Source organism: Tubulanus polymorphus, chromosome 8, assembly GCF_964204645.1.
Source record: "Tubulanus polymorphus chromosome 8, tnTubPoly1.2, whole genome shotgun sequence".
Lineage (NCBI taxonomy): Eukaryota > Metazoa > Nemertea > Palaeonemertea > Tubulaniformes > Tubulanidae > Tubulanus > Tubulanus polymorphus.
Genome location: NC_134032.1, coordinates 8,435,309 through 8,463,087, shown reverse-complemented (window position 1 = coordinate 8,463,087; position 27,779 = coordinate 8,435,309). Strand labels below are relative to the sequence as shown.

The window sequence follows — 27,779 nt, the reverse complement described above, 5'->3', positions numbered from 1 at the left end:
TGTAGACGCACTGTAGCTGTATGTCTGTTATTCAACACACTGGGGTGGAATTTTCAGAAATTTTCAAATTATGTCCATCACCTATTAGGTATTATTAATCAATCAGCACTCAAAGGGTAACAAATCACCTTTTTCCCCTATAAACATCATCAGCGCGTCGTCAATCACGGTAGAGTCGTTGCTCAAGGTGAAGTTAAACATGAATTCGGTGTACGACCCGGCAGATGTTAACCCGTCGTACACCAGAAATGACGTATGATTATATCGGATACCGCTGAACGAAGGTTTGGTTATATTCGCAGCTGCAACAAAAAAATGTTGTCATTTCATTCAAAATTTCCGAAGAAAATTTCGATAGCAAAGAATGGACAAGCCATAGGCGACAATGGTTCTGGACTCAAATACTCGGCTAAAACTCAAACTCCAACTCCCAAATTACAATGGGTTAGTTGCCGTTGCATTTTGGATATGTTGTATCTAGGGTTAATCGCTAAATGAAAAAGGGTCTCACGCATGATCTAAGTTTCTGGGTAACTTGTATCTTATCTAATACTATTGGCTTTATAAGTCAACTCCATATGATTTCATGATTTCATTCTTGTTTTCTTTTTCGAACATAATAATCCCAAGGTGGGTGGTTCATATTTTTTGCCCCTCCTCCTTGGAGACGGCTCTCAAGGGTTTAACCTCAAGCTATGGAACTGAAGACCCAAATGTTTGAAGTTAAAACAGCACTAAAGTCACGCAGGATTTTCGCTGGTGAACAAAAAACTTCGAACATACCTTGTTCGCAAGCCAATCCTTTCCGCCCGTACGGACACAAACATACGTAGGTGGTGTTAGACTTAATACAGGTTCCGCCGTGTTGACAGGGGTTCGGATCACAGACGCTATCACCGCATAATGCTCCTATAAAGCCCGGACGACATCTACAATACCAGCTCTCTCCATCCCTATACGAATACAGAACCAAAACATAAATACGACGTCAACATGTACATGCTATATCTACATGTCTGTTAGACAGGTTGGCCCATTTTACTTAACTTGCTTTTCCCCCTGACTTGATCTGCTCCAGAATCCAATCAATTAACACAGTCAAATACATCAGACATAGACAAAAACTGTTTGATTTTAATTAAACGTGATCTAGCAATCTCAACAAATTTCCCCGACTTTTCCCTGATTTTCAGGTTTGAAAAAAAATTCCCTATCTTAAAGAAAACAAAACATCCCTGACATTTCCCCGATCACTTAACTCTTAAAACGACTTAATGAAGAATTTAAATCGATTAGAAAGTTAAACCTTTTTGTGAAACTGGCCCCCGATCTTATCTTCAGTCTCCGCTGCCAAACTGGTCCAAACGGGTTCGAGCGAGGAGACCCATCAAAATTTCCCCCGGGACCAAAGCCAGCCCTGTGAGAAATAAAACCGAATACTTACTGAACACAAGTAGCGTTATTTTTACACGGTTTATGTCGACACATCGCATCCTTACATTCCAACACATTACGCCCCCTGGTGGCCATGTTAATAACGTCAATCTCCGCGTCGTTGATTTGCAATTGACGTAAACAGCCGATGAAGTTGACGATCGTACCGGCAGATGGCAAAGCAGCGACATCTGGTGGCAAACCGCCTATGTTCAGTCGGCCAAGGATATAGGTACGCTGAGCGCGGGAGTTGGTAAGGCTAGACGTCTGCTTTGCACGGTCACCGATTTGATAAATCAAATTACACTGTTGCGCAACCATGGTATAACTGTGTAAAAAAAAAATTGAAAATAATAATCATGATTTATGAAAATGATCGGAAATTTTCAGGATAATTTTGAGTCATTTAAAAGATTGAAAACAATGCAACCGTGAACTTAAAAACTTCGGGTTCATCTTTTTATGAAACTGAACCCAGTCTTTTTCCACGGAAAATTTACTCCTCCAGAACTGGACTCAGAAATACATGGCTTGCTTAATAAAACTGTTTAGTGACTGGTTTTGATTTTCTTGATTTGTTTAAGGATCAAAATGAGCTTTAATGTGTCTTACTATAAGTCTTGACCGAAGAAATGGACCAAATATGCCGAGCCTGGTTCATTCTCAATATCGAACTGGACGAAAATGACCTTAGACTATGGTCTTATGTACCGGTATGTCAAGTTGTGAGATCGATCAGCTCATTTACCTGGTCTTATGGTCTTTTGAGATCGATCAGCTCATTTCATCTAGATAATCCACTGTGGAAAAAGGCCAATATGAGCTTAACGTTATTTTGAGTTTCCGCTGAGGAACAAGGCCAAAATGGGCTGAGCCCGTTATTTTCTCACGTCTCTACCATTATGGATCCCGAAGCGGAATGAACTTAGACTTACTTCAAATCTACAGTTACGAATTGATCTACGATGAGTCGAACCATATCGATCGAAATAACACCCCCGCCGCACGTAGCTCGGAAAACTAAAATCCCGCCGACCAGCGACAGGTGAACGAAATCGTGATCGCCCGCCGAGTAGAGCAACGTCCCCATAAGCGCCGCCGATTTGAATATTGCGTATACGTTCAAACCGGAACGCGGAAAATGCAGAACCGACGTTTCCAGGAACGAACGATCTTGAAACGCCGGGAATATGATACTGATTTCTGAAAAAGCAAGCGAAAATTTGATAGTTCCACAAGATTAGGAGTTTGGTAAAATAATATCCATATTTAGGCGGTCATCTCCGATCTCGGGAGATTTGGTTGATATTTTTTGGTTTATATTATTATTGAATAGACTCCAATCCGCTTAACTCTTTCAGTGCTGGCTAATAAATACCTTATAGTGCTGGACACGATTTGAAAAATTCTACCCTAGTGTGTTGAATAACGGGAATACCACTATAGTGCGTCTACATCGCGGCGCGGTGTATCATTAGTTACTAATACTTCACTACATTTGACAGGTGCTTCCATCTTTCAATAGAGATAAAAACTTATTACTAATTACATCAATACACTGCAGTGCGGTGTACTAGCAAAATCCATCACCAATTTATACACCGCACTGCGGTGTAAACGCACTGAAAGGGTTAGTTCGGATCATTTGGGACCAAGAAAATACACCCAGTTTACGGGTAATCGGGATTAAAAAAGTCATTTTCCTCTAGATTAATGAACACATGGACTGCAATATTGTCCGGATTAGACCGAAATCCGAAATAAACCGATCCGAATTAAGCGGATTTGTCTGTATACCATACCTTTTTGACAGAATTGTCCGGCAAAATGTAGCGGACAATCGCATGCGGCTCCACCTTGTAGCACATGGCACGTACCACCGTTTTGACAATTTATACCCAGACACAAATCCGGAATCACTACAATGAAAACCGCAAGATTCTTCACATTTTTGAAATGAAAGTTGGTTTTTAATTTTCAAAATTCAAATCTTATCTTACCAGTGGAAGTCTGGATCCGTGTCGAGGTGGATGGAGAGATAGTCTGTGTCGTTGTCATGGAAATTGGAGTTGACGTAATTTGAGTAACCGTGACATTCAAAGATGGCGTCTGGGTATTAGTTTGAGAAGAGCCACCAGAGGGCCTTATTGTCTGAGTTGCAGTGATATTTGAAGATGGTGAAGGAAGATAAGTTTGCGAAGAGCCACTAGAGGGCACTATAGTCAGAGTCCTGCTAATATCTAAAGAGGAAGTCAGGTTATCAGTTTGAGATAAGCCAATAGAAGGCTTCATTGTCTGAGTTGCAGTAATATTTGAAGATGATGAAGGAAGATAAGTTTGAGAAGAGCCACTAGAGGGCACTATAGTCAGAGTCCCGCTAATATCTAAAGAGGAAGTCAGGGTATCAGTTTGAGATGAGCCAATAGAAGGCTTCGTTGTCTGAGTTGCAGTAATATTTGAAGATAGAGTAGGTTGACTAGTTTGAGAAGAGCCACTTGAGGGTGTTATAGACTGACTTCCAGAAGAGCCACTAGACTGCGTTATAGACTGACTTCCAGAAGAGCCACTAGATGGCATTATAGACTGAGTTTCAGAAGAGCCACTAGAGGGCGTTATAGACCAAGTTCCAGAAGAGCCACTAGAGGGCGTTATAGACCGAGTTCCAGAAGAGCCACTAGATGGCATTATAGACTGACTTCCAGAAGAGCCACTAGAGGGCATTATAGATGGAGTTGCAGTAATATTTAGAGATACTGTAGGATGACTAGTTTGCGAAGAGCCAGTAGAGGTTGTCATTACGCTAGTTGACAGAAGATTTGAACTGGTTACTGAGTTGGACGATAAAATTCCACTCCCAGAGGACGGAGATAAGGTACCGGTAAGAACGGTCTGAGTCAATAAACCACTAATAGAGGGAGCTGGTGTCGAACTAAAACGGGATGAAAATTCGGAAGACTCGATATCAGTCATAGAAGACGTTTTAATACTGGTAAACGAAGGACTCGAATAGTTCATGATCGTGCCAGTAGAGGACAGTAGCGTATGCATGGCAGTGTTAAATGAATCGGACGGTTCACTGATAGAGGGCAGTAGCGTATATGTTCGACTACCAATAGACAGTGTGTGCGTGGTCGGAATACTAGATGAAATATTATAGTACCTCGACTGTAAACTAGATGGTGACTGAGGACTAGTAATACTGTTGTACGTCTGGGTCATAATGATTTCGGAAGCTCTGCTTGTTACTACGGTTACGATTGAGGTGGACGGAAAAACGAACGAAGGCGAAGTTGAATTTTCAAACATCGCCATGCTAATTGAAGACACCTGCTTGTTGCTCGTTGTCATGGTAACAGATGAAGTAACCGCAATCGTTGTCAAATTGTTGCTCATTGTCATAGAAACAGGCAATGTTGTCGATATTGATAACATCGAATCTTTGCTCGTTGTCATTGTAATGAGAGAGGTAACCGAAATCGATGTCAGCGTTGACATTGCCGCGGTAAGCGGCGGGGAATTCCCAGTAGAAATTACTGAATTCATCGACGACATTTTCCGAGATGAACCGGTGGATTGAGTCATCAACACCGAACCGGAGTCTGTCCTCGTCGATGACAACACGCTCGATGACGACGACGAAGTTATTCCGCTCGCCGATGGCGACGATATTTCGCAGAGTCGTCCGCTGAAATTCGGCCGACATTTACAAGTGAAATTGTTCACCGCGTCGACGCAGGTTCCTCCGTTCCGGCATCGCGGAACCGGTTTACAATCGTCGACGTTTATCGTACAATTCACGCCGGTATATCCCTGATGACAGAGACACCTAGTGGAGAAGAATATAAACAATCATCACTTCATTATCTTAGATTTTGACGGAAATTTTTTCGATGTTTCTGCCAGCATTAATCGACCCGATGATATTATCGAATTGTCCCTATACAGAAAAGATGGCTCCCTCCACAAATCCCCCTATGATATCATCAAAATACCCCTATAGACCATCCCTGAAAACACGGCAGCCTCCATAACTCTGCCATTGATGTCATTAATTTAAACTTTGCCAAAAAAGAGGTCTAATTTCATAAATCCCACATGAAATCATCAAATTACCCAGAAATGTATCGAAAAAATAGCTCTGTATGAAATAGACCTCTGTATCCCTCCGGCCTTCCCAGAGAAAATGGCTAACATCATAAATGCCGGTTCCCCTTATGCAATCGAATGTCACAATAATTTTCAAGTACTTAGGTCCTACCTCTGTATTACACCAGCTGGGCCTCTTTGACAAATACCCGCATGTTTACAAGGGTTCGGCGTGCATTCATCGTCATATACATCGCAATAAAGGCCAGACCAACCTGCATTCAATATACATCACTCCATACTGTGATTATTCATTAACCCGATGAAGCTACTGTAACTTAGTAGCTAAAGCTAGTATCTTAAAATACGACTAGTTTACCATCCCACTACTATCTGACTTAACGTTTTACTGAAATCTCAACAAATTTCTCTTGCATCTTCCTCGATTGTTGAGAAAAGAAAATCCCATGACTTTTCCCCGAATTCCAGCTAGGTGGCCGCCCTATACTAGCTCAAGGAAACCTTTTCAAACTCGCCTTTCTTTTTGTATAGTGGGATTTTACCGTATGCAATCGATAATTTCTTATTTTTTTAATATCGTTCTCTCACACCGACCTGGTTTACAGTGACAGGTGTAGTTATTCACGCCGTCTCCGCATGCAGACGTCCCGTTCGTAAAACATCTATTACCGATACAATCGTCGACGTTATTCTCACAGAACGGCCCCGTAAATCCTATAGGACATCTGAAAAAATATCAACACGTCATTTAGACATTTTCAGACCGCACAAACCGATATCTCACTACAGCAGTTTTTGCCGAAATGAAAAGAGTAATTTGACATCAAATGAAGGAGTTTAATTGAAAATGAATATTAGCCTAACCATGAGTGTATTTTGATATTTTCGGGAGTAGTAGAGCGCTTAGAAGAAGTAGAAACTACACTCAAACAGCACCTGCGGTCATAGTCAGGCACGTATGCATTTTACATCTACGTATTATGTACAACAAGTTTCTGCCATTATAGGATTATACTTGATTCATGTTACATACACTTGTAGAATGTGTCATAAAATGTTACCATTACATATGAGGAACATACTACTGTCTGTCACACAAGCTCTCCGTGCGACGTTTTGGTCTGTAATTTCGTTAATAATCAGATGATCTACGAATATTATGCATCAATTTGTTCAGTAAGGATTTTGCATTCAGAAATAAATTATGAATTGGCATGTGTGGTCATTTATCAGCGATTGTTAAGCATACGCTCGCGTAATGCTGAAAAACGGCTTTTCCAGCCCGTCACGTGGCGCCACCAACTTATTATGTTATGCTAATGAGCAGGTGATGACGTCACTGAAACGTTTCCAAGCGTCCGTGGAGCAGATTTTTTAGCATTACGCGATCGTATGCTGAGTAAACTATCGCTCATAAATGAAAACAAAAACATCTTTAGGGAAAATCGTTGTTTAATTCTGAATGCAAATTCCATACTGAACAAATTGATGCATAATAAAGGTAAATCAACAGTTTATTAACGAAATTACGGATCAAAAGGTCGCAAGAATAGCAGGTGTGACAGACAGTAGACACATCACCATGAATACATGTACTGCAAAATCATGTTTATACGAACATACACATTTCCTGTAACATGCACATGTGAAATCCATCATAACATGTGCCAAGTATTGTTTTATGACTAATCACGATTATTTCAGTTTCAGTTTCTGAATCGTAGCTTCTGTTAATATCCTATCAGTTCAAACACTTCGACTTTCTACTACCGGTCATTGCCCCAGATGAAGGCTGTTAGTCAACAGGCGAATTATTGTGCTTTCGTTTTATGGAATCTTCAAAAAATTTCATCACATTAAATTCTATATACTAACTCACTAAACTAGGCATGTCACCTCAATTACACTTAACACATACACAATTGTTAAAACACATTCGTCGCCAGATGCGAGTATACTCGTAATTCTGCTTCAGTGTCCAGTGTCGGCTACGAATATACCCGTACAACTGGTTCTTTCTATTCTCTATTTTTTAATATTTGCACTCTGGCACATGAGAATAACAGAGTTCCTGATTGGATGGCGATGTGAACAGACTGCTCTTCAATCTCAATGTTCATTGGTCAATTTTGACCAAAGCCTGTTAACTACGAGTATACTCATAGTGGCAATTAGGGGCGGCATCATATCATCACAGTGGGAACGAATTGTTTCGAGTGCATATCACAAGTTAAATACGTGTAACTGATAGGTAATACTTACGAACACGTAAATGATTGAGAATTGTTTTCACATTTCCCACCGTTGAAACACTGACTGAATCCTGGTGTTTCGCACACTTTTACATTCAATTGGCAGTGAGGACCTAAAATAAGTAAAGATCGCAACCATATCAATCACTCCATGATATCATCAAATCAATTCATCGCCTATATTGACAAATGTCTGAAAAGATGGATGCTTCTATTAATCCCTCTCACATCATCATCTGACATCATCATGACATCTTTACACCTTTCCTGAAAAAAGATTTGCTCCATGCGTAAAATCCCCCTATGATTTCATTAAATTGTGCTTTAACATAGAAACTTTCAGAAATTATGTATACCTCCATAAATCCCCCAATCAGAACATTTGCGTTAGACTACAAGGACTAGAATCAGATTGTCATCATATCACTGATGAATATTCCAATTACAGTAGACTCCGGCAATAGCGGTACCGGCCCATTCGGATATCCGCTCAAACCGCCAGAATATAAATAAGATTTTCTGTCCCTACTGTTAGTCGATATGAATAAAATCAAAATATCTATACCAGTAACATTTTGCTAGTCCTGGCACTACCACTAAGAACTGAGTCTACTATAACAGAACAAACGTTTTATTACTAGTTAATACAAGGCCGAGTCCTCAATAAAACATTTCATGTGTTTATAGAATACAGCTTACTAACACAATAGATACGCTTTGAGTCCATTTCGGGTGTCTTGAAGAAAATGATAACTTAAATTCGCTTATTCGCTTATCCGCCAAAATCAATGAGGTCCAGATCGTGGCGACAACTCGAGAGTTGATTGTACTAGCAGACCCTCCTAGTGAGATATGACCGATACAAAAATATTTACCTACGTATCCCGGCAGACACGTACAGTTGAATCCATTAATCAGATTCGTACACGTCGCATTGTTTAAACATGGCTGTGAATCGCATTCATCGATGTCTACATCGCACTTTAAACCGGTCCAACCGGCGGTACAGTTACACCGGTAATCAGCCACTAGATCGATACAACTGAAATACGTATAAAACATCGGTTAGAAGCTTTTAAAATGCAACTGCAAGTTTGAGTTGAGAGATAATTCCAGTTAATTTTACGAAGACCCTGTGCCACCAGCTATTCAGTTAGATCGCATACATTTCCATAGGGAAACGCAATTATTAAATTCGTTTTCGAAATAAGCTTACAACTCCATTATCAGTCACCCACATAAAAACATTAGGTGAATCAGTCTCTTGATAAGCTCAGAATGGTCTAAACAGGTTCGAACAGAGCGCCATGCATCATTTCTGGTCATCATTCATAGAATTTGAGAAGTTATGGATAGATTTTAATTGAATTCGAGAAGAAATCCGGGCGGTGTTGTATCATTGCACATTAGTGAACCTGTTGTTGGATCCAAGTGGAATCCCTCATTGTAACAATTGACCATAGAGTCCTAATTGATACAATCTACTGCAATGGTACAATAAGATTTGTATTTGGGGTTAAAATGATCATTCTTCACCGACAAATCAGTATTGAACAACTCTCCTAAATAAATTGCCCATGGGCAAAGTGTGGTTTACCTTGAAAGCTAGAGGTTGTTTGGAGTAAGGGCATTGCTTGAAAAACCTTTTTAATTCGTGACTTCAAAGTTGTAGAAGTTTATATTGAATTTTATCTTTTCTTAAAAATTTATTTTGTAGTCAAATAAGACCACAGATAAACATTTGTTTATGGTCTATGTCCAAAATTTCATAGGGTACAGGTAGGCGCGGCAGAGAAACAATTTATATTTTCAAAAAATATTTTTCACAATATGAAAAAATATTCAAATGAAATTCATATGATGTCACATATCAGAGGGTGGCAATATGAAAAAATATTCAAATGAAATTCATATGATGTCACATATCAGAGGGTGGCTGAATATTGAGTCTTGGAAACGAAACCTCTTCCAATGTATGACCGCAGATGCTAAAACACTGGGGCGTCGTCTTAGATCGTTTTAAATCCTGGAATTTACCACTACAATATTCAGACCTCGACCTATACCTACAGTTTGCTGCTTAGTATTTTCAGGCCACAAGAAATAACAATTTATTACAAATTCTATCTAACAGAAAACACAGCGCTCATCTTCTGCTACGACGATTATTCAGCCTGTTATCATACCAAACGTGCATGCGCCAAGCAGCGTTACAGCACCACCATGATATAGTAGTCTGTATGAGCATGTGTTTGTGTGTGCAACAGTCTAATGTCAGCGCTCCAGCGCACGTGGAGGCCTTGTGTAGTGAACGTTCGCTTCACTTCAATCTCAATCAACACAATCACTGGGTATTAAAATGAAACAATACCTATGGCGATATGTGAAATAGTTATATTCTCACCAGCAATGAGCGTTTAAAATTCGCACATATACAGCACTTAGTCCAATGAAACGTTCGCCATTAATTATTATTATATTGATTACATCGATTATACGTCGTTTAACCCGAGAACCAATGAAAAAAATACTCACATAAAAAAAAACGTACCGTGATTTTACATGAATTGGCTCAATGCCAACCTCATACTGCTGACAAAGGTAAACCAAAAATCTGAGAAGAATGGGGCCCATTTTTACAAGTTTTTAACTTTGGTGTCCTCAAACGCAATGTCAGGGCCTTAATTATCGTAGCGCTCATTTGACACAAAAGAATTCAAGGATTATCTGGCCCATAGAAGTGTTTTAAAAATAAACTAATTTTGTTTAGTAAAATCTAAATTTGGGCGCTGCGTTCTAATGGGGACCTATGGTCTTTACTCACTTGCCATTTACGCAGGGTTTGCTTGCACAATCATCTATGTTCACCTGACATTGTTTACCAGCATATCCACGGCGACAGTCACAGCGATATCCGTTAACTAGGTCGACGCAGGTGGCACCGTTTGCGCACAGAGCAGAAGCGCAGTCGTCATCGTCGACGGAACAGTTTAAACCTGGAAATAGTGTCAACCTTCATCAACTTCGGATTCAAATCAAGAATCACTGATCTTAAGAAAACAAGTTAATCTACGTACCCGAATATCCAGGTTCGCAGACGCATTCGTATCGACCGATCAAATTCCGACAGATGGCGCCGTTTTGACAGGGCATAGGCAGACACTCGTCGATGTCTATTGTGCAGTTTCTACCTTGCCATCCTTCAGAGCACTTACAATAATAACTAGAGGGACAAAAATTTCAGAATTTGTTCGAAACGTCCCTTGGGAGAAGGGTTTAATTTTGCTGAGCCGATAACCCGGGTCTCATCAAGTTAACCCTGTGGGATAACCCAGAACCATTTTCTTTGATAGTTGGTTAGACTGGTTTTTACTTAAGACACTGGTTTACTTACCTGTCTATCCACATTGACTCAAAACTGAGGAGGGATCACTTTGACAAAACTAAATTCGGTTCCACTGTTCTGAGTAAATTCATTTTCAGAAATTGAACGCTTAATGAACAAGATTTTTACTCAGAACTGTGTAGCCGGGTGGATGCTCTTAAATAGTTCATCAATTCTTACTTGTTAACGGCATCGACGCAAACTCCCTTATTTTCACATGGATTCGTAGCGCAGTCGTCCACATTTATTTCACAACGCGACCCGCTGAATCCCGTTAAACAGTGACACCTATACGCAGCTGTAAGATCTTCACAGCGTCCCTCGTTTAAACACGGATTCGCTAGGCGTGAACATTCGTCGATATTCACTTCGCAATTTTTACCAGAAAAGCCTGAAATATTGGGAACGCTTCGTTAGAATTGGTATGTAAAGTTGATGCCAGACCAGTCTCAGAACTATGGTCTTGGTTTCTTCTTCGAGAAGTGGTAGCTGTAGTAGAATACTAAGCAGGGGAGGGGTGTTACATTTCAGAGGTCAGATTGATGAACCCCCGAATTCTCACATCCTCACACATTTTTTTGTAACAAAATATTGGGATTTTTCACATGTTCATATCTAAGTAAACAATCTGAACAGATTACGGTAAGATAAAATGTCTTAAACTTTATTACAGCTTGCACATAAGATCTGCACTCAGCTTTACATGGCATACAAAGGAGATCAAAATATCTTGACTGACATTTTTCAATTTTTCTCATGATTTTCACATTTTTCAAATCTCTTCGAAATTCAAGCAGCCAACAGATATCCATTTTTCACATTTTCATGGTGACTGGTTGATAAAGAAGATTTTAAGACAGATTGCTGAAGAAAAACCCCTAGCAAATGCTACATGAAGTGTAGAATAAACTTCCCAAATATTCCCCAGATTAGAGGAAAAAAGTTTTCGAGCATCGCAGGAACCATGGAAAAAATTTTTCTAAAGAAAATGATACCTTACCTTTCGTACAGGTACAATTATAATCTCCATTTGACAAAGTTCGGCAGGTGGCGTTGTTCCGACATTTATCGTAGTTGTCCGAGCACGGATCGTAACGCGTATCGCACAACCAACCGGTAAAAAAGGGCGGACAATCGCAGGTGAAATTATTGCGCGCGTCGATACATTTACCGCCGTTCAGACACGGGTTTGTACGATTGGCGCATTCGTTAACTTCCATATCGCACAGATGACCAGTCCAACCAGATTTACATTGGCACCTGTGGTCAAAAAATCAATAGTTAGGGCTATAAATGTTACTGTGGCGGTAACAGATTTCACCTATGGCAAGTGGGACATCAACTACCGCGGCAATAGAGGAATCCACAAGGCAAGTGAGGATCCACCAGGGGTCGCTTGAGTGCGGTAAGACATTATTACCTATTATGCGAATAGAGGATTCCATTTGTGTGTGGATCCACAAGGTGCCACTTTTTACATTTGTTAGTAGCAATAGTTAATCAGTAACCCATAATTTCTTATGAATTTCAATGAAAATCAAATTTTTCACTCTAGTCAATCAAAGTAAATAAATTATCAATGAAAATATAAATTCATGAATTTTTTATGAAAACTATACTTAACACAATCTTATATCTTATTTGGAGGTTCTTATGATTTTGATTCACGAATTTGTGCTTGGATATCCAAGTCCTCAACACAGAAAGGATTCAGTTCACAATCGATTCACAAATTTCAGTACTTACTCGAAATCGTTGAATTTATCCAGGCAGGTGGCGTTGTTTCTACACGGCAAGTCGGCGCATTCGTTTTTTTCGCGTTCGCAAAATGCGCCCTCCCAACCGGGCGGGCAGACGCACTCGTACGTCAAATACTCATCCCTACAGGTGGCGTTGTTCGTACAGTTATTCGTGTAGCAATCGTTGATCGGTTTTTCGCAGTCGTTGCCGGCCCATCCCGGCCCGCATAGACACGTATATCCCGAGTCCGTACTGCTGATACACTGTCCATGACCTTGACATCGTTGCAAGCCAACGCTCGCCGTCTGCTGCTGACACAAGTCGACCTTCCTCTGACATCGATTTCCTGGACAAAAGAAAATTGCACCCACAAACTAAAATTTTTTATAGAATCTTGCATGTGTAATATATTTTCACTTTTTTCATAGTCACGTGAGATTGATGTTATAAGTTATTAGTTCTTATCTACACTGAAACTTTCAGAAACTTGCCGCAACCGGGGGTAAGGTCGGTTTTAAGATTTGCGACCACTTCTGGACTAAATCATGACTCTTGACCAACAGCTGTGGAAATATGATAAAGATTGATACTCAAACTTACCAGTCCAGCCGGGTGGACAGTCGCACCGGAACCCGTCGGGATGCTGCGCGGGGTCGTCGATGCAGCGCCCCCTATTCCAGCAGGGTAACAGGTCACACGCTCGTTGCGAACAATTCAACCCTTTATACGGGTACAAACAATCGCATACATAACTATGGCGACCCATATTGCTGTAACGGCATCGCCCGCCATTCACGCATGGGTCCGGTTCACAATCATTCGACTCAATTTCACAATTTCTACCTAAAAAGCAATCAATTTATCTTTCCCAATAAAAAATAGTTTGATGAATAGACTATCAAGGTATATTGTGGTCCTGTAATTGAGTGGAAAAATCTGGGTTTATAATTTCTAGGGTGGCCTCTTTTATTTGACTTCCTTTTTCCCTGACATGACGTTGTTTTCCTCTGCTAAGAATCCAATCAATAAACAAAGCCAAATATGTACCACCGAAACGGAAAGTGATAGCACAACCGAATTATCTCGACAAATTTTTTCCTGACATTTCCCTGATCATAAGCTTTTTCACAAAATTCCTTGAAATAAATGATTTGAAGATTATTTAACAGCACCAAAATTTAAAAGAACAGCAATGAAATTTAATAAACCTATATTTTAAGATCAGAAGACCACGAAATGTAGATAAGTGAAGTTGAAAAAAAACTAGTTTAAATCCATTTGATGATAAAAGATATATTTTGAGTGATGATATAAAAACATTACCTTATGGTCATTAATTATTCATATTTTTCACAACGATCATGTTTCATATAATAATTACATTTCAAAACATTCTCTTGACTCTTTAAAGAGAAATTTCCTCAACTTTTCCCTGATTTCCAGGTGGCCACCCTGTTGTAGGGTTTATGGATAAATGTATACGGCATCTTAGTTTTTACAAACCGAAAGTTTAACCGATAAAACAGTGATTCATCAGTTATGTTAGTTAGTTTTCTACCAGAGGCCTGGATGAATGATTCAAGAAAGATATTAACTAAATCGACACCAACCTTAGTCTAAAACATCTACAGACTCTCTACTACAAGCAGGGAACGTAGAGCGGAAATGAGAGAGTTCACTGCATCGGGGCTCCATGAAAAACAGGTTTTACACTGGGTTAAAGAAAAGATAGAAAACTAAGAATGGGGAATAATGTTTGAGTTAGGTAATTTCTTTTACACATAAGCAAACCTATATAACTATAGAAACAAATTAGGGATAAGGGAGAATATAGAAATTTCCATGTACCTGTATAACCGGACTGACAGCGACACGTGTAGTTGTTCTCACCGTCGTCACAGGTGGCGCTATTTTGACACGGGTTCGGCTGACAATCGTCGACATTGATCTCGCACGTTTTACCTGAAAATCATTCAATCCCAAAAGAAAATTACGAGATTTCAAAAATGATAGTGGCCCGATATTTTGAAAAGCAGAATTTCCATTCTAACCTAGAGGACCAAAGCTCATGTGCTATCAAGGTCCTGTTTTCATAATATTGGCGAAGATAAATTTCTTCCCTTACCCTTTCTTTATCTATCCTCGAACTAATCATCAAAAAATTACTCCAAGATCTATCGCCTTCATAGAAATTATACCAATTCATATATCAGCTAAAAGTTAGGCTGATTCATCACACAGATGCTAACGTAGAACAAATACTACGGATCAATTTTTTGGCCGAATAAAATTAGATTGAATTTGCTAATCTGACGCTTTAGAGATTAACACGTTCGCTGCCGCTGACGAGATAAATCGTCATGGTGGGTGCACCGCAGTTTGCCATGATGAGTTATATCGTCATCGATTCAACATCATTTGATAGCGTTATGAATGACCTGGTAGAGGCGAGAAAACAGCTAAAAATAGTCTGGCAGTATGGAGAGACTAAGATATTATTTATGGGGGTAATTTAGGTCTGGTGCACACTTGAAATTTTTTCAAAAGAATCTTCAGAAAGCAATGAATTTTAGCTTCTATTCCGGCCAATACTTAGAGAGAATATAACGACTAAAATCATTCTATATCATTTTTACAATAAAACTTTTATTGTTTTAGATTTCTATTTGATTTTTCACACTTTTCACTGGCAATGGGGACAAGAAAAAATTGGGAATCTCTTCACCATTGCTAGTGACGAGCTATCTCGTCATGTGGTTTTTTATACTAAAATAGATCAGTGTATTGATTTATCAATGTACAAATAGTGCTGGCAGCATATAAATTGTATAATGTCAAAAATTAGCGTTGGCAATGGCGACTGGACCTTAAACCGCTAGGTGGCAGCGAACGTGTTAAACCTAATTATTATGACTATGGATATTTCATAAAAGTCTCCGAAACTCAAGCCGTACCAGGGCCTTATCTGAAGGGCTTTCCACAATGATGGCTTGAAAAGATCGACATGCCCAACGATTTACAAGGTGCCCGTGCAATGGTGGCCATTTTTAGAATAAGCAAATTGTCCCCTTTATTGTGGATAAGAATTTTCTTGTGGTCCTGCATGACCTATTAGATAGAACATTTAAAACAATAAAACTTTTATTGCAATATTTAAAAGCCAGGTGTTATTAATCGTATTTTGACTAGACTATTCATCGTGTAGTACCTGTATCAAGTATACCTTGCGTTACTCCACTAGTTAGGCCTAATTATTTCCAAATGAGACAGTTCAGTTGATTATGACCGCCTGTTTTAGGTTGGAGAAAACTGCTGAGCCATTTAAGTAGCCCATCATTGATACCGTTTCCTAATAGCTTATTTATTCTCATCACTGATGTACTACCTTATCAAAATGTTTTTTTTTCGAAATCCTTAGACTATAGGCCTTTCGGGAGTCAAAGTATCTGGTCCAGTCATCCATGGTTTCAAGTAGGCCTAATTGACTGTTTGTAGACCTTTCTTTTATAAAACCATGTTGACCATCACTTTTGGAAAATTCTTACTTGAATTGTAAGTTGACACACATTTACATGTATATCATTTGTTGAGTAAACTTATGTTTTTTTGGAAAGCGAAGACATTGTAGGCCTACTATGTCAGAAATTAAAAACTGTTCAGTTCAGTAATGAATCTATTGAGTTAGAGTTCATTCAATTTATAAAATAAAGTTGAAAAAAATACTTTGCTGGAGGTCAAAGGGCAAATTTCAATGGTCAAGCATCATGGATAATTTCCAAAATTGAATAGGCTGAAAGTGTATCCTGTTCTTAATCAAATGCCCCCTAATTAGCAAATTAGCCTCAGCCGCACCGTAGCATAAAGCCTCGGGCCAGAAAGGGTTCAGCATGGTCTTAAGATTCAAGATCAGCGTCATCATACCTCGAAACCCTTGCGGGCAAGTACAGTTGAAATCCGCGACTCCATCGATACAGGTACCCTGATTTTGACAAGGGTCATTCGAACATTCGTCGTAATTGACCGAGCAATCGTCACCTGAAAATCAATCGATCCCATAGACTATAACAGAGACTAAAACCGTTATCAGATATTGAAATAATTCCTATTTGAAGACGCACCTACGAAACCATTTTTACAGTAACAAGTAAAGTTACTGCCTGACGTTGAGTCAACGCATAAACCACCATTTTGACATGGTAACAACTGACAACCGGTCAACTCATTCTAGAAAAACAAAACCACCCGTAAGGATATTTTCACGGTACAACTTGATTCTAGAGTTGAACATTTTACTCGGATTGACAATTTTATGGGTTAACCATTACCCTGCAAGTATGGTTGAATTATGGTGTCCTAGGCAGGGGTCCCAGGTCAAAAGATTATAGCAATTTTAAATCGAACAAAACCCTTTATTTCTTATTGTGCCTAGCAAATATTATATTTATATTATTATTTCTTAATTCTGAACAACATCTGAATGCAACAGCATGGCACATGCAATGAGCCATGACCTGGCATGAATAGCCGCGAAACCGCTCGAACAAATTGGCTAAAGTATCGCCATCTCTCAGGAAAAGTCGGAACTAAGTTTAACCGAACACCCAGAGTGCGATGCGCCTAGTGAGTTCGTCTTTACGGACATCAAATGTCAATTTTATGACGAGCCCAGCTCACCATACACAGTGAAAGGGTTTTAAAGGGGTTGACCCCAAAACTGGGTATAATGGTTAAAACATCAGAAATGAACTTATTTCAACGTAATCGAATGTAACCAAGGATTATTTGGAAATGAACTTATTTCAACTACGTACATAGTCGACTGTAACCAAGGATTACTTTCTTGTCGCGATTAAACTAGAATACACTGTACCTGACAGTACGTTCCGTTGAATTCTTTCGAACAAACACATCGAAACCCATTCACTTCGCCGACACAAGTTCCGTTATTCAGGCAAGCGACGTTCGCGCACGGGTCTATTCTGCGTTCACAGGTGGCGCCCACGTAGCCCGCCGTACACGCGCATTCCATAGCGCCCGACGCCGATACGCGGCAAGTGGCACTGTTTTTGCACGTGTTCGAAAACGCGCATTCGTTTACGACGCGCGAACAGTCGCGACCGGCGAATCCGTCCCGGCACGAACATGTGAACTGATCGACGCCGTCTATACACGAACGCGTACCGGTAACGTTGCACGGGTTCGGAGAACAATCATCGACGTTAATCTCGCAGTTAATACCAATAAATCCTGGAATAAATCGATTATTAATTAGAACGTCTTATCAAATTGTTAACCCTTTCAGTGCGTTTACATCGCAGTGCAGCGTATAAATTGGTGATGGATTTCGCAAGTATTCCGCACTGCAGTGTATTGATTTAATTAGTCATTAGTAATTATCTCTCTTGAAAGATGGCAGCACCTGTCAAACATAGTGAAATGTAACTAACGATACACCGTGCCGCGGTGTAGACGCACTATAGTGGTATTCCCTTTATTCAACACACTAGGGTGGAATTTTTCAAAAATTTCAAATTATCTCCAGTACTATTGAGTATTAATTAGTCAGCACTGAAAGGGTTAATAAGGCTATTCAGTCATATAACAACAAGTGCAAGAAAACGAAGAAAATTTGATGATTCAGGGCGGCCAATCCCTGACAAGTGCCATCGGCGACAAGTTTAATTTTTTCAGTAATATTTCATTGAAATATGAAAGAAAATGTTCAAATTAATCAGCGATCAACAGTACGACCCTCAGTAACATCTTTTCATCGTCATATTTCTGTACGCATTATCACAAATCAAATTGATATTTTTCGTCATAAAATAGCAACAAATACAAATTGATAATCAGGAACACCATTTATCTGCCTATAGACATAATTTGATGATGGCATAGGGGAATTCATGAATGAGAATTTTCACAAACCTGGTTGGCAAGTGCACGTGTATGAGTTGATTTCATCACGACAGGTGGCGTTGTTTAAACAAGGAGCAGACGCGCAGTCGTCGTAGTTAATACTGCAATCATTTCCTTCAAAACCTGCGGTGAAAAATCAAACGTTTCAACACATCTCTCCAGTGCGACTTTCTCTGATAGATTTGTATTTTACACTGCACCTGCTGCGATAGTGAGTTAAAATGTGTTACCAGTTCAATGGTTACCAGTTACCAGGTCAATGGTGTGACAGATACATGCATAGGGAATATATTTTTCCCATTTCGACATAATCTAATATAGTTCAGTTCAGGGACACACTGGGTGATTTCATCTGTTGTTTCCACAGAGTTTTTGTCAGTGACATGTACATAAAACTGGCTGGTCCCAGAAACTGCATGCAGTGGGCAAACACACAATTCGAAAAGTTAGTGAAATTTCCCATTTTTCATACATTGATTCGTTCAAGAGGGTATGGACGAAGTCAAGACACATTGGCAGACTTCACTATCACACCGCACAGAGCTGTATCGATGTATTTGGTAATTAGTTTTATTTTTAATGAAAAATGGCAGCAGCTTTTTCAAAGTTTTCTAATCATCTCCAGCATTTTCAGGTGGTACGAATTAGTCAGCGCTGAAAGGGTTTTAAATGTGAAATGTTCAAAAGCAGGTAACTCAGTTCAAGTTGGTTTCAATTTGCATAATTTCGAAATAAAATGCATCAAAGTGTTACGAATTTCTTTACCGGTCAATACATAAATATAGAAATTGGTCGCGTAGTTCCAAATGAATACCATGTCAGCTTTTTGAAACGTCAAGTCGGATTGGACGATACCGGGATCGATCCAACTCATGATCCAAATTATATTCGCGGGAAACGTCAGCAACAAGAATAAAATACAAGTAGACGCCACAATGACGGACACCGAGGACGACGAGCGATTTTTGTGGTTCACGCGATTGTACGTCAAAGTGACGACTATTATCGTCGTTGAGATTATAATCACGGTGCAAGGTATGATTAAAATACAAGTGATTTGCAACGCTCGGTTCGCGGTACGATCTTTCGTGTGAACGCATCCGATCCCTTCTACGAAACGCACCGAAAACAAATTACATATCGACAAGCTAACTTGCGCGACGACGAAAATCAGCGAAATCGTTTTCGACGCCCTCGAATTCCAGAATCGAGGCCCTCGGAACGGGAACCATACGACGCACATCCTTTCGAAGCAGAGCAGGCAAAGGAGATTCGGACTTAAAGCCGCTAGAGCCGCTAATACTATTTCGACTACAGCGCAATCGACGTCGTTACGAAGGACATCGATCAAAATTGTCAGGTCGATTTGATACGATACTTTATTGATACAACCTAGTGTCACGAGAAGCAACGATCCCGTGTCGGATACGGCCATGAACAGGAAGAGTTGGCCGTAGAGTTTACCGCGAAATTTAGCCGTCGACATCAACGAGACGATCAAACTATTGCCGGTAAAACCGAACGTCGCCGCTAGAAATATGTTCAGCGAATACACGGTTATGAACGTAGTCGTTTGTCTCTCGCGCGGCACGAATAATATATCCGTATAAGTCAAGCCGTAAGTGGAAGATGTCGTGCGATTCGCTGTCATGATTGGTGTAAATACGAGTTTAAAATGCGAGCTAATGCTAACTGTTTATTACTGTATTACTGCACGAGTGCAGGAACTTGTTATAAATGATCGACGCAGATAAGTTTTACTAATGGATATTGAAACTGTTTAGAGTGCTATTCGATTTTTCATGTTTTTTATGATCTAATGGAACTTACTACTGAAAGTTACTAATGGTGTCGACGGGAGATAGTATATTTACACTTAGATATACTTATTTCTTATAAAAAAGAAATTCACAATAAGTTGTGTCATAGGACAATAAAAGTTAAAACCCATTCACTGCGACGGGCACTACCCATCACACAATTAACCAACCCAATAAGCGATTTTGACTATTAGCAACTGTAAATATATTACGTAGTATAGTATTTGGTTTTTACACCAGGTGGCAGCATCTATCAGCAAATTTTGGTCGGCTGATTATTTCTGAGCCATGATTCAATAATTTGTATCATGATATTGGAACCTAGTTTTCATTACGCATGGCGACAAAACACCCTGATGCAGCGAAAGGGTTAAGGTTTTAAGGTTTTCTGTTTTATTTACTTGGAGCACGGATCTGGAGCCCAGTACCCAGGAAGAAAGACACTAAATATTTGGATGGATATATGAAAGCTGTGGGTACTGGAGTGTGTAATGGGTAGTGTAGTGTGATCTGTGTGTATTTGTGGCCAGCACACAGATCACATTGTTCATTGAGGTTTGGTCCAGGACTTGCGAGATTTTCAACAACACGGAAGTAACGTGTAATAAATGATGACTTGAATTGCATGACTACCTACCACCCCTCATTATTGTTGGAACACTAAACGTTCGGAACTGACTAAAAATTAGTAACAATAATTAATAACATTTTAGAAATGGCCAGAATTTTAACTTAGGTTCTATCTCATTTTCATTTTTCAATTGCAATTGGTATAATTTTTTTTTAAACGGCCATTAAGGCTTCATGTTTCGTCTGCAATTCACTGCAAATAGTTACGCAACTACGCACATTTCAGTGTTTTTGGCAGCTGTACACTCAATCGGCACTGTTCGTGACTAGCTTCACTGCGGAATTATCATTAATTAACATCGCCATATCACATCATCAACTTATATTGTGCCTTAAAACCCTAACAGCCGAAATAATTGAAATGCACACACGATTTCTATCATTGAAAATTGAGAGAGCGGCCATGTTTGTGTTCTGCTGCTTCGCGTAAATCCCGCATGGTGGCGCAACCGCGCAGAGTGGAACCGATACGTCCAGTTCCACAATTGTGAGTTAGAGTTAACTCTGAGTTCAAGTTAGTTCATTTTCATTGAGTTAACTTAAGAGTCAAATCTTAACTCGGAACTGTGGAACTGGACCCAGAGTTTTGCCAAAAACTTCATTGAAATATATACATATATATTTTTTTTTCTCATTCCACCGGTGGTTTTGTCATAATTTTTTTCAGTAGTTAAAACGTACCTGGTTTACAGTAACACTGCGGCCAGTCTGTTGTATTCTTACAAATAGCACCGTTTTTACAAGAATCATTCGTACACGCGGTTACGATCTTCCGTTCGCAGAACGTTCCGTCGAAACCTAAATATTTTCAAAATATTAAAAAAAAAAACGAATTAAAATCAAGGGGACAGTTTGTGTAAAACTTTCTTGTTTTACGTTAAATTCGGTCTGAAAACTTTTCACAATATCGACTCAACCAATGACCGAACGAGTGTCGACGTTTAAACCCTCTTTAGTCTCACAATCGTGATAAATCTTGAAGACAGTTGAACTGATGAAACTGTGTTTTAGAACTTTCTTGGTTAACACAAAACAAAACTGATCGTAAACATCTGTGAACTCAAGAATATTCAAATCGATATGTCCAAACTGTGACCGAGTGACAACTTCCACAACACTCTTTACTTTCACCCTAAATGGCTTTCGCCTATGATTGATTTGAATTGCCAATTAAGCGGATGATGCTGTGTAACCTTTGTGTTTAAATGCAACAGATTTCAACGACTTACGATGAACTTTGTCCAAAGAATATTCACTCTGATACAAACTGTGACCAAATAATAATTTTCAAACACTTTTAGTTAGTTTCACCAGGGTCCCTACACTGATCATCATTCCAGAATTCAAGAATTTTTCAAGGAGTTCTCAAGGAGAAAATTTCAAACTTCGAGGAGTATCCCCATTACTTTCATATCCCATTTATATAGACTCCTCGTAAATCACCGCTGTTTATCTCAATAAAACATTTAGTTCGGTGGAATCTGTATGTATAATAACTAGGCCCAAAACCTAAGTTTTCTAATAATGTATTTCTCAAAATTGCAAGGACTTTTGGGCATTCTGCTCAAGTTCAAGGATAGTTTATAGGACCTTGAAAAAATTTCAGGCCTAGAAGTAATTTTCAAGGAATCAAGGAGTCGTAGGACCCAGTTCTGATCAGATAAAACATGGCTCCCAGCTACGATTGAGATGAAGACAATTGAACTGATACTGTAATTTTTTAAAGGAGTTTTGGGCATTTTGCAGAAATGTAAGGAGTTTCAAGCACAAGCATCTTCAGTTCTGAAGGAGTTGTAGGGACTCCAATTGTCTCAGATCACGCATGGGACCGATTGATCATTACCAACTATTTCGGTCATAATAGTGTAATATCTGGCCGCTGCACGGGCTGCCATCAATTTGTTTTCAATTGTTGCGGACCTTGTAGCGTAGCAACAATGGCCAGTTATTTTCAAAATGGAGTCATTGTTTTTTTTTTTTAAAGAACGTAAAATAAAACGTTCACCAGTGTGAAACTTTTTTATTTTTCAAGATATACCATCACAACCAACGAGAAGCTTGTTGCAAATGTTCTGAAGTTTTCATTCATATAAGATATGATAAACGGAATCTACTGTCTTTGAGTAAACCTCCAATTTGTTTCGACTTGACTGGTTTTCGTCAAATCTGGGAAATGGTGTTTTTAGAGCTCAAAAGTAGAACATTTTTTTCCAAACCCAGTCAATATTTTATGGTTTTTCTGATTGCTAGTTCTATTTCCCAGTAATAATCTCCGTAATACGGAGAAACGGGTGATTTTTACCGTAATAAATTGACAATCAATGGCGAAAAAAGCTAATTTTTGGATCGGAAAAAGTAAACAAATGTTTTAAAGCTACCCATACTTATTATATATCATCGATTCGCAAATTTCTTAAATAAAATGATGGTAACGACAAAATTTTGATTTTATGAATGATATTCTAATAATAAGCGTTAGGAAGATGTCACTGCTTCGGAAATGCAATTAAATGTTGCTAGCAATAATCATCAGAACTCGCGCGCGCGTAGTTACGGCTGTCTTCGAAAGTCCGTAATGTTTTCACCGAGGCAAGAAAATTCTAGGACGTTCAGAGCGAAAATGGGTTGGCATCGCATAATCTTTTTCAAGTAGGCTTCGTAGTGTGCAAGGCAAGCGATAATCCGAGGCAATCGGTTCCGTGGCAAGCGCTTCGTTTATCGTACAAGTAGTTTTCGTCCTTCGTGTTGCAGCAATAAATTCAATTAGGCCTACGATGATTTTGATCGCTTTACAATGAGAGAGAGAAGGGTGGCTTAGAATTATTATGAAAAATCAATACGCCATTAATGAACTAGAGCTAATAGCCTCTTGTATGTAGCACGAAAGACCGTCGGCGGCGAACAGCGAGCGATAAACAGACGACACGCTAGTTTGATTAACTAGACGTGGCGGTTATGACTTGTTGCCACGGAAATTAAACTCGAAGTGTTTATATTGTAGGCGTAAACGTACGGCTGTAAAATGGCCGCCGCCGGCGTTTTCATTTTTCATTATCGGTGGTAATAACGCTCAGCGCGGCTACGTTGGAAGCGAAAAATACCGACAAAAACATCAGGATCCGGTTCCATAGTTGTGGGTTAGAGTTAACTCCGAGTTAAGATTAGTTCATTTTCAATGTTTTAACTCGGGGTCAAATCTTAACTCACGACTGTGGAACCGGGCCCAGGGCCCCACACCCCGAGCATCATTAGCAAAGTCCCTACAGATCGGTCGTTCCCGGGTGGAGTTTTCAAAGAGATTGAAATGAGGAAAATATGAAATATCTGTATCCATTTCATCACAATGAGACTCCTCCTCCTCCTCCTCCTAAACCGGTATCTCATTAAATCATTAATTCGGTGGTTTTGTATTAGGCCTAAGCAAATTCCTATCATTTCTAGTTCAGTAACCGCCGAATTGGGCAATACATCCTGAAATTATGTCTACTTAAATTGACCATTTCTCAAAATTGAAGGAGTTTTAAAGTGGTTTCGGTCATTTTGCTCAAATTAAAGGAGTTTCATCAAGCATCTTTAAAAGCATTTTCTGTTTGGAACGAGTTCCTGAACATTCTTACTCTGCATTATTATTTCTAAACATTTTCAGTACGTTCAATGCATTCTTACAAAAAAGGCATTTTCAAGCCCTGGAGAGGAAGCCCCTGCAAAGCGTTTAATAGTCTTTTCCTAGATAGATTTCAATGGACTTACAATAGCCAACATTCTAGAAAACATTCATTCCAAAGCATTTCCACACATTTTTTCCAAGAATTTTCAATAACATTTCAATAACATTTTCTGAGCATTTTCTAAGACCTTACCAAAGCATTTTCAAACACCTAACATACCCAGCGTTGTAAAGATTCTAACCATTCAAAATAAATTGCGTCTCATTTCAAAGACCTTCCAAATAAATTTTTCAAACATCCTTAATCAACATTTTCCAAATCTTAATTTTCAAACATTTTCAAAGCAACTTAATTTTTCTAAAGACATATTGCGCATCCTAGACAATACAATCTATTGGTTATCTAAACTTTGGTTCTTTGATACGTGCTGAGTTTTCGTTTTCGATAAGATTACTTGCCATTTTTACAGATGCACTTGAATGATGTTTGCGACATGTTCCGACAAGTTCCATGTCCACAAATACCAGCCGCGCACTGGCCTCGAATATCCGTACAATTCGTACCTAGAAAAAAATTTATTTCACTGAAAATCTAAAGCGATCAGGATCACGCGCTTCCGCGTAAAGTTTCACTTTTCTAGAGCTATGGGTAACTAATGAACTAATATCAACAAGGGCTGGATCCAGATGATATCCGAGAGACTTAGACCAAGATTTTTCAAACTAAGGATGGGTTAACTTATAATCAGCACTTAATAAGGGCTGGTATTGGGCCACTGATACGCTTTACACAAGAAAAATGCCATTTTCAAGAATTACATACAACAAAATTGTAGGCCTACCTTCATTTTACAGAAAGTGCCATTTTCATATTTTTGTCGACATTATTTTGAGCCCTATTTAAACGTCTTGAAATAAATGAGGCTGGTCCAATGACAACTCATCTCTTTGAACTGACAACATAACTGACAGGAATCAGGGGACATTTCACGATGCGAACCGACCTGGCAAATCATAGAGCCCTTGCGATCGCCAGTGAAACCAGAATTGCAATGCGTTCTATTTTAGACGACCTTCTCTCCCAGTTGCAACCCACACCATCACTGACGAGTTTGTTGCACTCAACCCAATCTTTTAGTCTGGTTTCAATGAGACCATCGCAGCAACCAATAGCAACAATTTGCAAGAAGTCGCGAGGGGACCTAAGCCCACCGTAAGAGTTCAGTTATACGAAAAACAGGGTTAGGGTAGAAATTGATGAATTCTACAGGCCTGAACCTCAACCCTGGATAGAACCAGTATATGGGCTGGTGGCAGTTCGAGTTTGACAGTGGTAAAATTCATTTCTTCAATATTGTGTAGTGGTAGGTTGTTATAAACTAGGCTGAATATTTTTGAAAAGGAAACTTCCAGTAGAGTCCTGGAAGAATTCTCTGATGAATTCAGTAGAAATCATTAGATTTTGAACATGTAGTCATAGAATAAAAAGATTTTACAAGAGCTTCCTTAGAAGCCTTATTCTATTTCTACGAGTTCTAGAACTTACCGGTGAAAGGTACCAGGCAGTGGCAAGTGTAGTTTTTCAGAAGCGGCCCCAGTTTTATATCGGTGCAGGTCGCGTCGTTACGACACGGTTGACTCACGACGCACGCGTTGTACTCCGTGCAGTAAGTGCCAACAAAACCCGCGTCGCATCGACATCGGAACTGCGCGTCGGTGACCGCGGCGACGCATCGTCCGTTGCGCGAACACTCCCCTCCAGTGCCACAATCCTCCGCGCGAACCACGACCTTCACGCGAAGCCCGAATTTACAGAAAAACAACTGCGCGTTATTCCTCTGCGGCGATTGCGTGAAATAGTTTACGCCGAGGGACAAAAACGTCAAGCCTGACATTGTAAAATTTGACGCGCGTGAGACGTCCACAGCGTCGGCGCCGAGCGCGCAGTACGTCCAATCGATCAACGAGACTTTAACGACATCGGTCGCGAAATTCGCATCCGCCGTCACGACGCGCACGGTGTCGCCCTCTTGCACGTATATCGGACACAACTGCGGCTCGTCAGTCGACGTGTTGTTCGCGCCGTAGCATTCGCGCGCGTTTCGACAGACGCGCGTCAAATCCCAATCAACGACGAATTCCTCGGTCGTTGAACGCCATTCCGTCGACGCGTGGCCTCCGCTGCATGCGTAAGGTTCGATGCCGGGAATAAATCCAAATATTACAATTATTGAAACGTAGATGAAACCGTAGCGTCCACGTAAACTACCGAGTGATTCAGCTTTTATACTTTTTCCACACATGGTTCCAATGTTATCGAGGTTTTCGACGTGGACGTAATTTAGCCACGTAGTTTCAAATTCTTAAGATTACCATTGAAACTTTAATCCTTACTTATTCAACGGACGTTGGCTTGGAGATCGTGAAAATGATACGGACAGTGAAAGGATGACATTTTGAAGAAGTTGACAGCTGAAGATAGGAGGCCCAGAACAGAGTCAGAGAGAGAGAGAGAGAGAGAGAGGAGGCAGGGCACACACAGGCATTTCTTCTAACATCATTTTTATCTATTTTCTGTCGTGGATGACACCCTCTGACATTACATTCTTTAATTCACTAACTACACACAGAATCAATATTCACCCTCGAATATGTTACCAGTCGCTGAGAAGTCGCTAAAATTCGAACCCGAGATCGAATCAAAATTCAAATCTGATGCCGTCTATGATGCGATAGGCCTACTGTCGCCATCTATCGTAAATACGTGTCCGAGCGCTAAACGACGGATCGGGATATCACTTACCAGGGGTTACGATTACGATTAC

General features: G+C 39.8%; 1 protein-coding gene across 1 annotated transcript in view; it reads right to left on the bottom strand.

Moving 5' to 3' along the window:
* The window catches only part of LOC141910330 (uncharacterized), a 42,214-nt gene extending 14,957 nt beyond the window's left edge, over nucleotides 1-27,257 (bottom strand). The window contains exons 1-25 of the mRNA XM_074801065.1: nucleotides 26,501-27,257; nucleotides 25,414-25,518; nucleotides 21,969-22,085; nucleotides 19,652-20,367; nucleotides 19,038-19,044; nucleotides 18,847-18,960; nucleotides 17,789-18,165; nucleotides 17,037-17,142; nucleotides 16,840-16,953; nucleotides 14,767-14,883; nucleotides 13,519-13,761; nucleotides 12,925-13,264; nucleotides 12,179-12,438; nucleotides 11,359-11,569; nucleotides 10,871-11,016; nucleotides 10,618-10,789; nucleotides 8,669-8,835; nucleotides 7,804-7,906; nucleotides 6,136-6,266; nucleotides 5,693-5,795; nucleotides 4,422-5,260; nucleotides 2,370-2,637; nucleotides 1,445-1,762; nucleotides 784-953; nucleotides 129-302 (exon numbers count right to left, since the gene is read on the bottom strand). Coding sequence (XP_074657166.1) covers nucleotides 129-302; nucleotides 784-953; nucleotides 1,445-1,762; nucleotides 2,370-2,637; nucleotides 4,422-5,260; nucleotides 5,693-5,795; nucleotides 6,136-6,266; nucleotides 7,804-7,906; nucleotides 8,669-8,835; nucleotides 10,618-10,789; nucleotides 10,871-11,016; nucleotides 11,359-11,569; nucleotides 12,179-12,438; nucleotides 12,925-13,264; nucleotides 13,519-13,761; nucleotides 14,767-14,883; nucleotides 16,840-16,953; nucleotides 17,037-17,142; nucleotides 17,789-18,165; nucleotides 18,847-18,960; nucleotides 19,038-19,044; nucleotides 19,652-20,367; nucleotides 21,969-22,085; nucleotides 25,414-25,518; nucleotides 26,501-27,257 — 6,175 coding nt within the window. The remainder of the gene's footprint in view (nucleotides 1-128; nucleotides 303-783; nucleotides 954-1,444; nucleotides 1,763-2,369; nucleotides 2,638-4,421; nucleotides 5,261-5,692; nucleotides 5,796-6,135; nucleotides 6,267-7,803; nucleotides 7,907-8,668; nucleotides 8,836-10,617; nucleotides 10,790-10,870; nucleotides 11,017-11,358; nucleotides 11,570-12,178; nucleotides 12,439-12,924; nucleotides 13,265-13,518; nucleotides 13,762-14,766; nucleotides 14,884-16,839; nucleotides 16,954-17,036; nucleotides 17,143-17,788; nucleotides 18,166-18,846; nucleotides 18,961-19,037; nucleotides 19,045-19,651; nucleotides 20,368-21,968; nucleotides 22,086-25,413; nucleotides 25,519-26,500) is intronic.
* Between the last annotated feature and the right edge of the window lie 522 nt (nucleotides 27,258-27,779).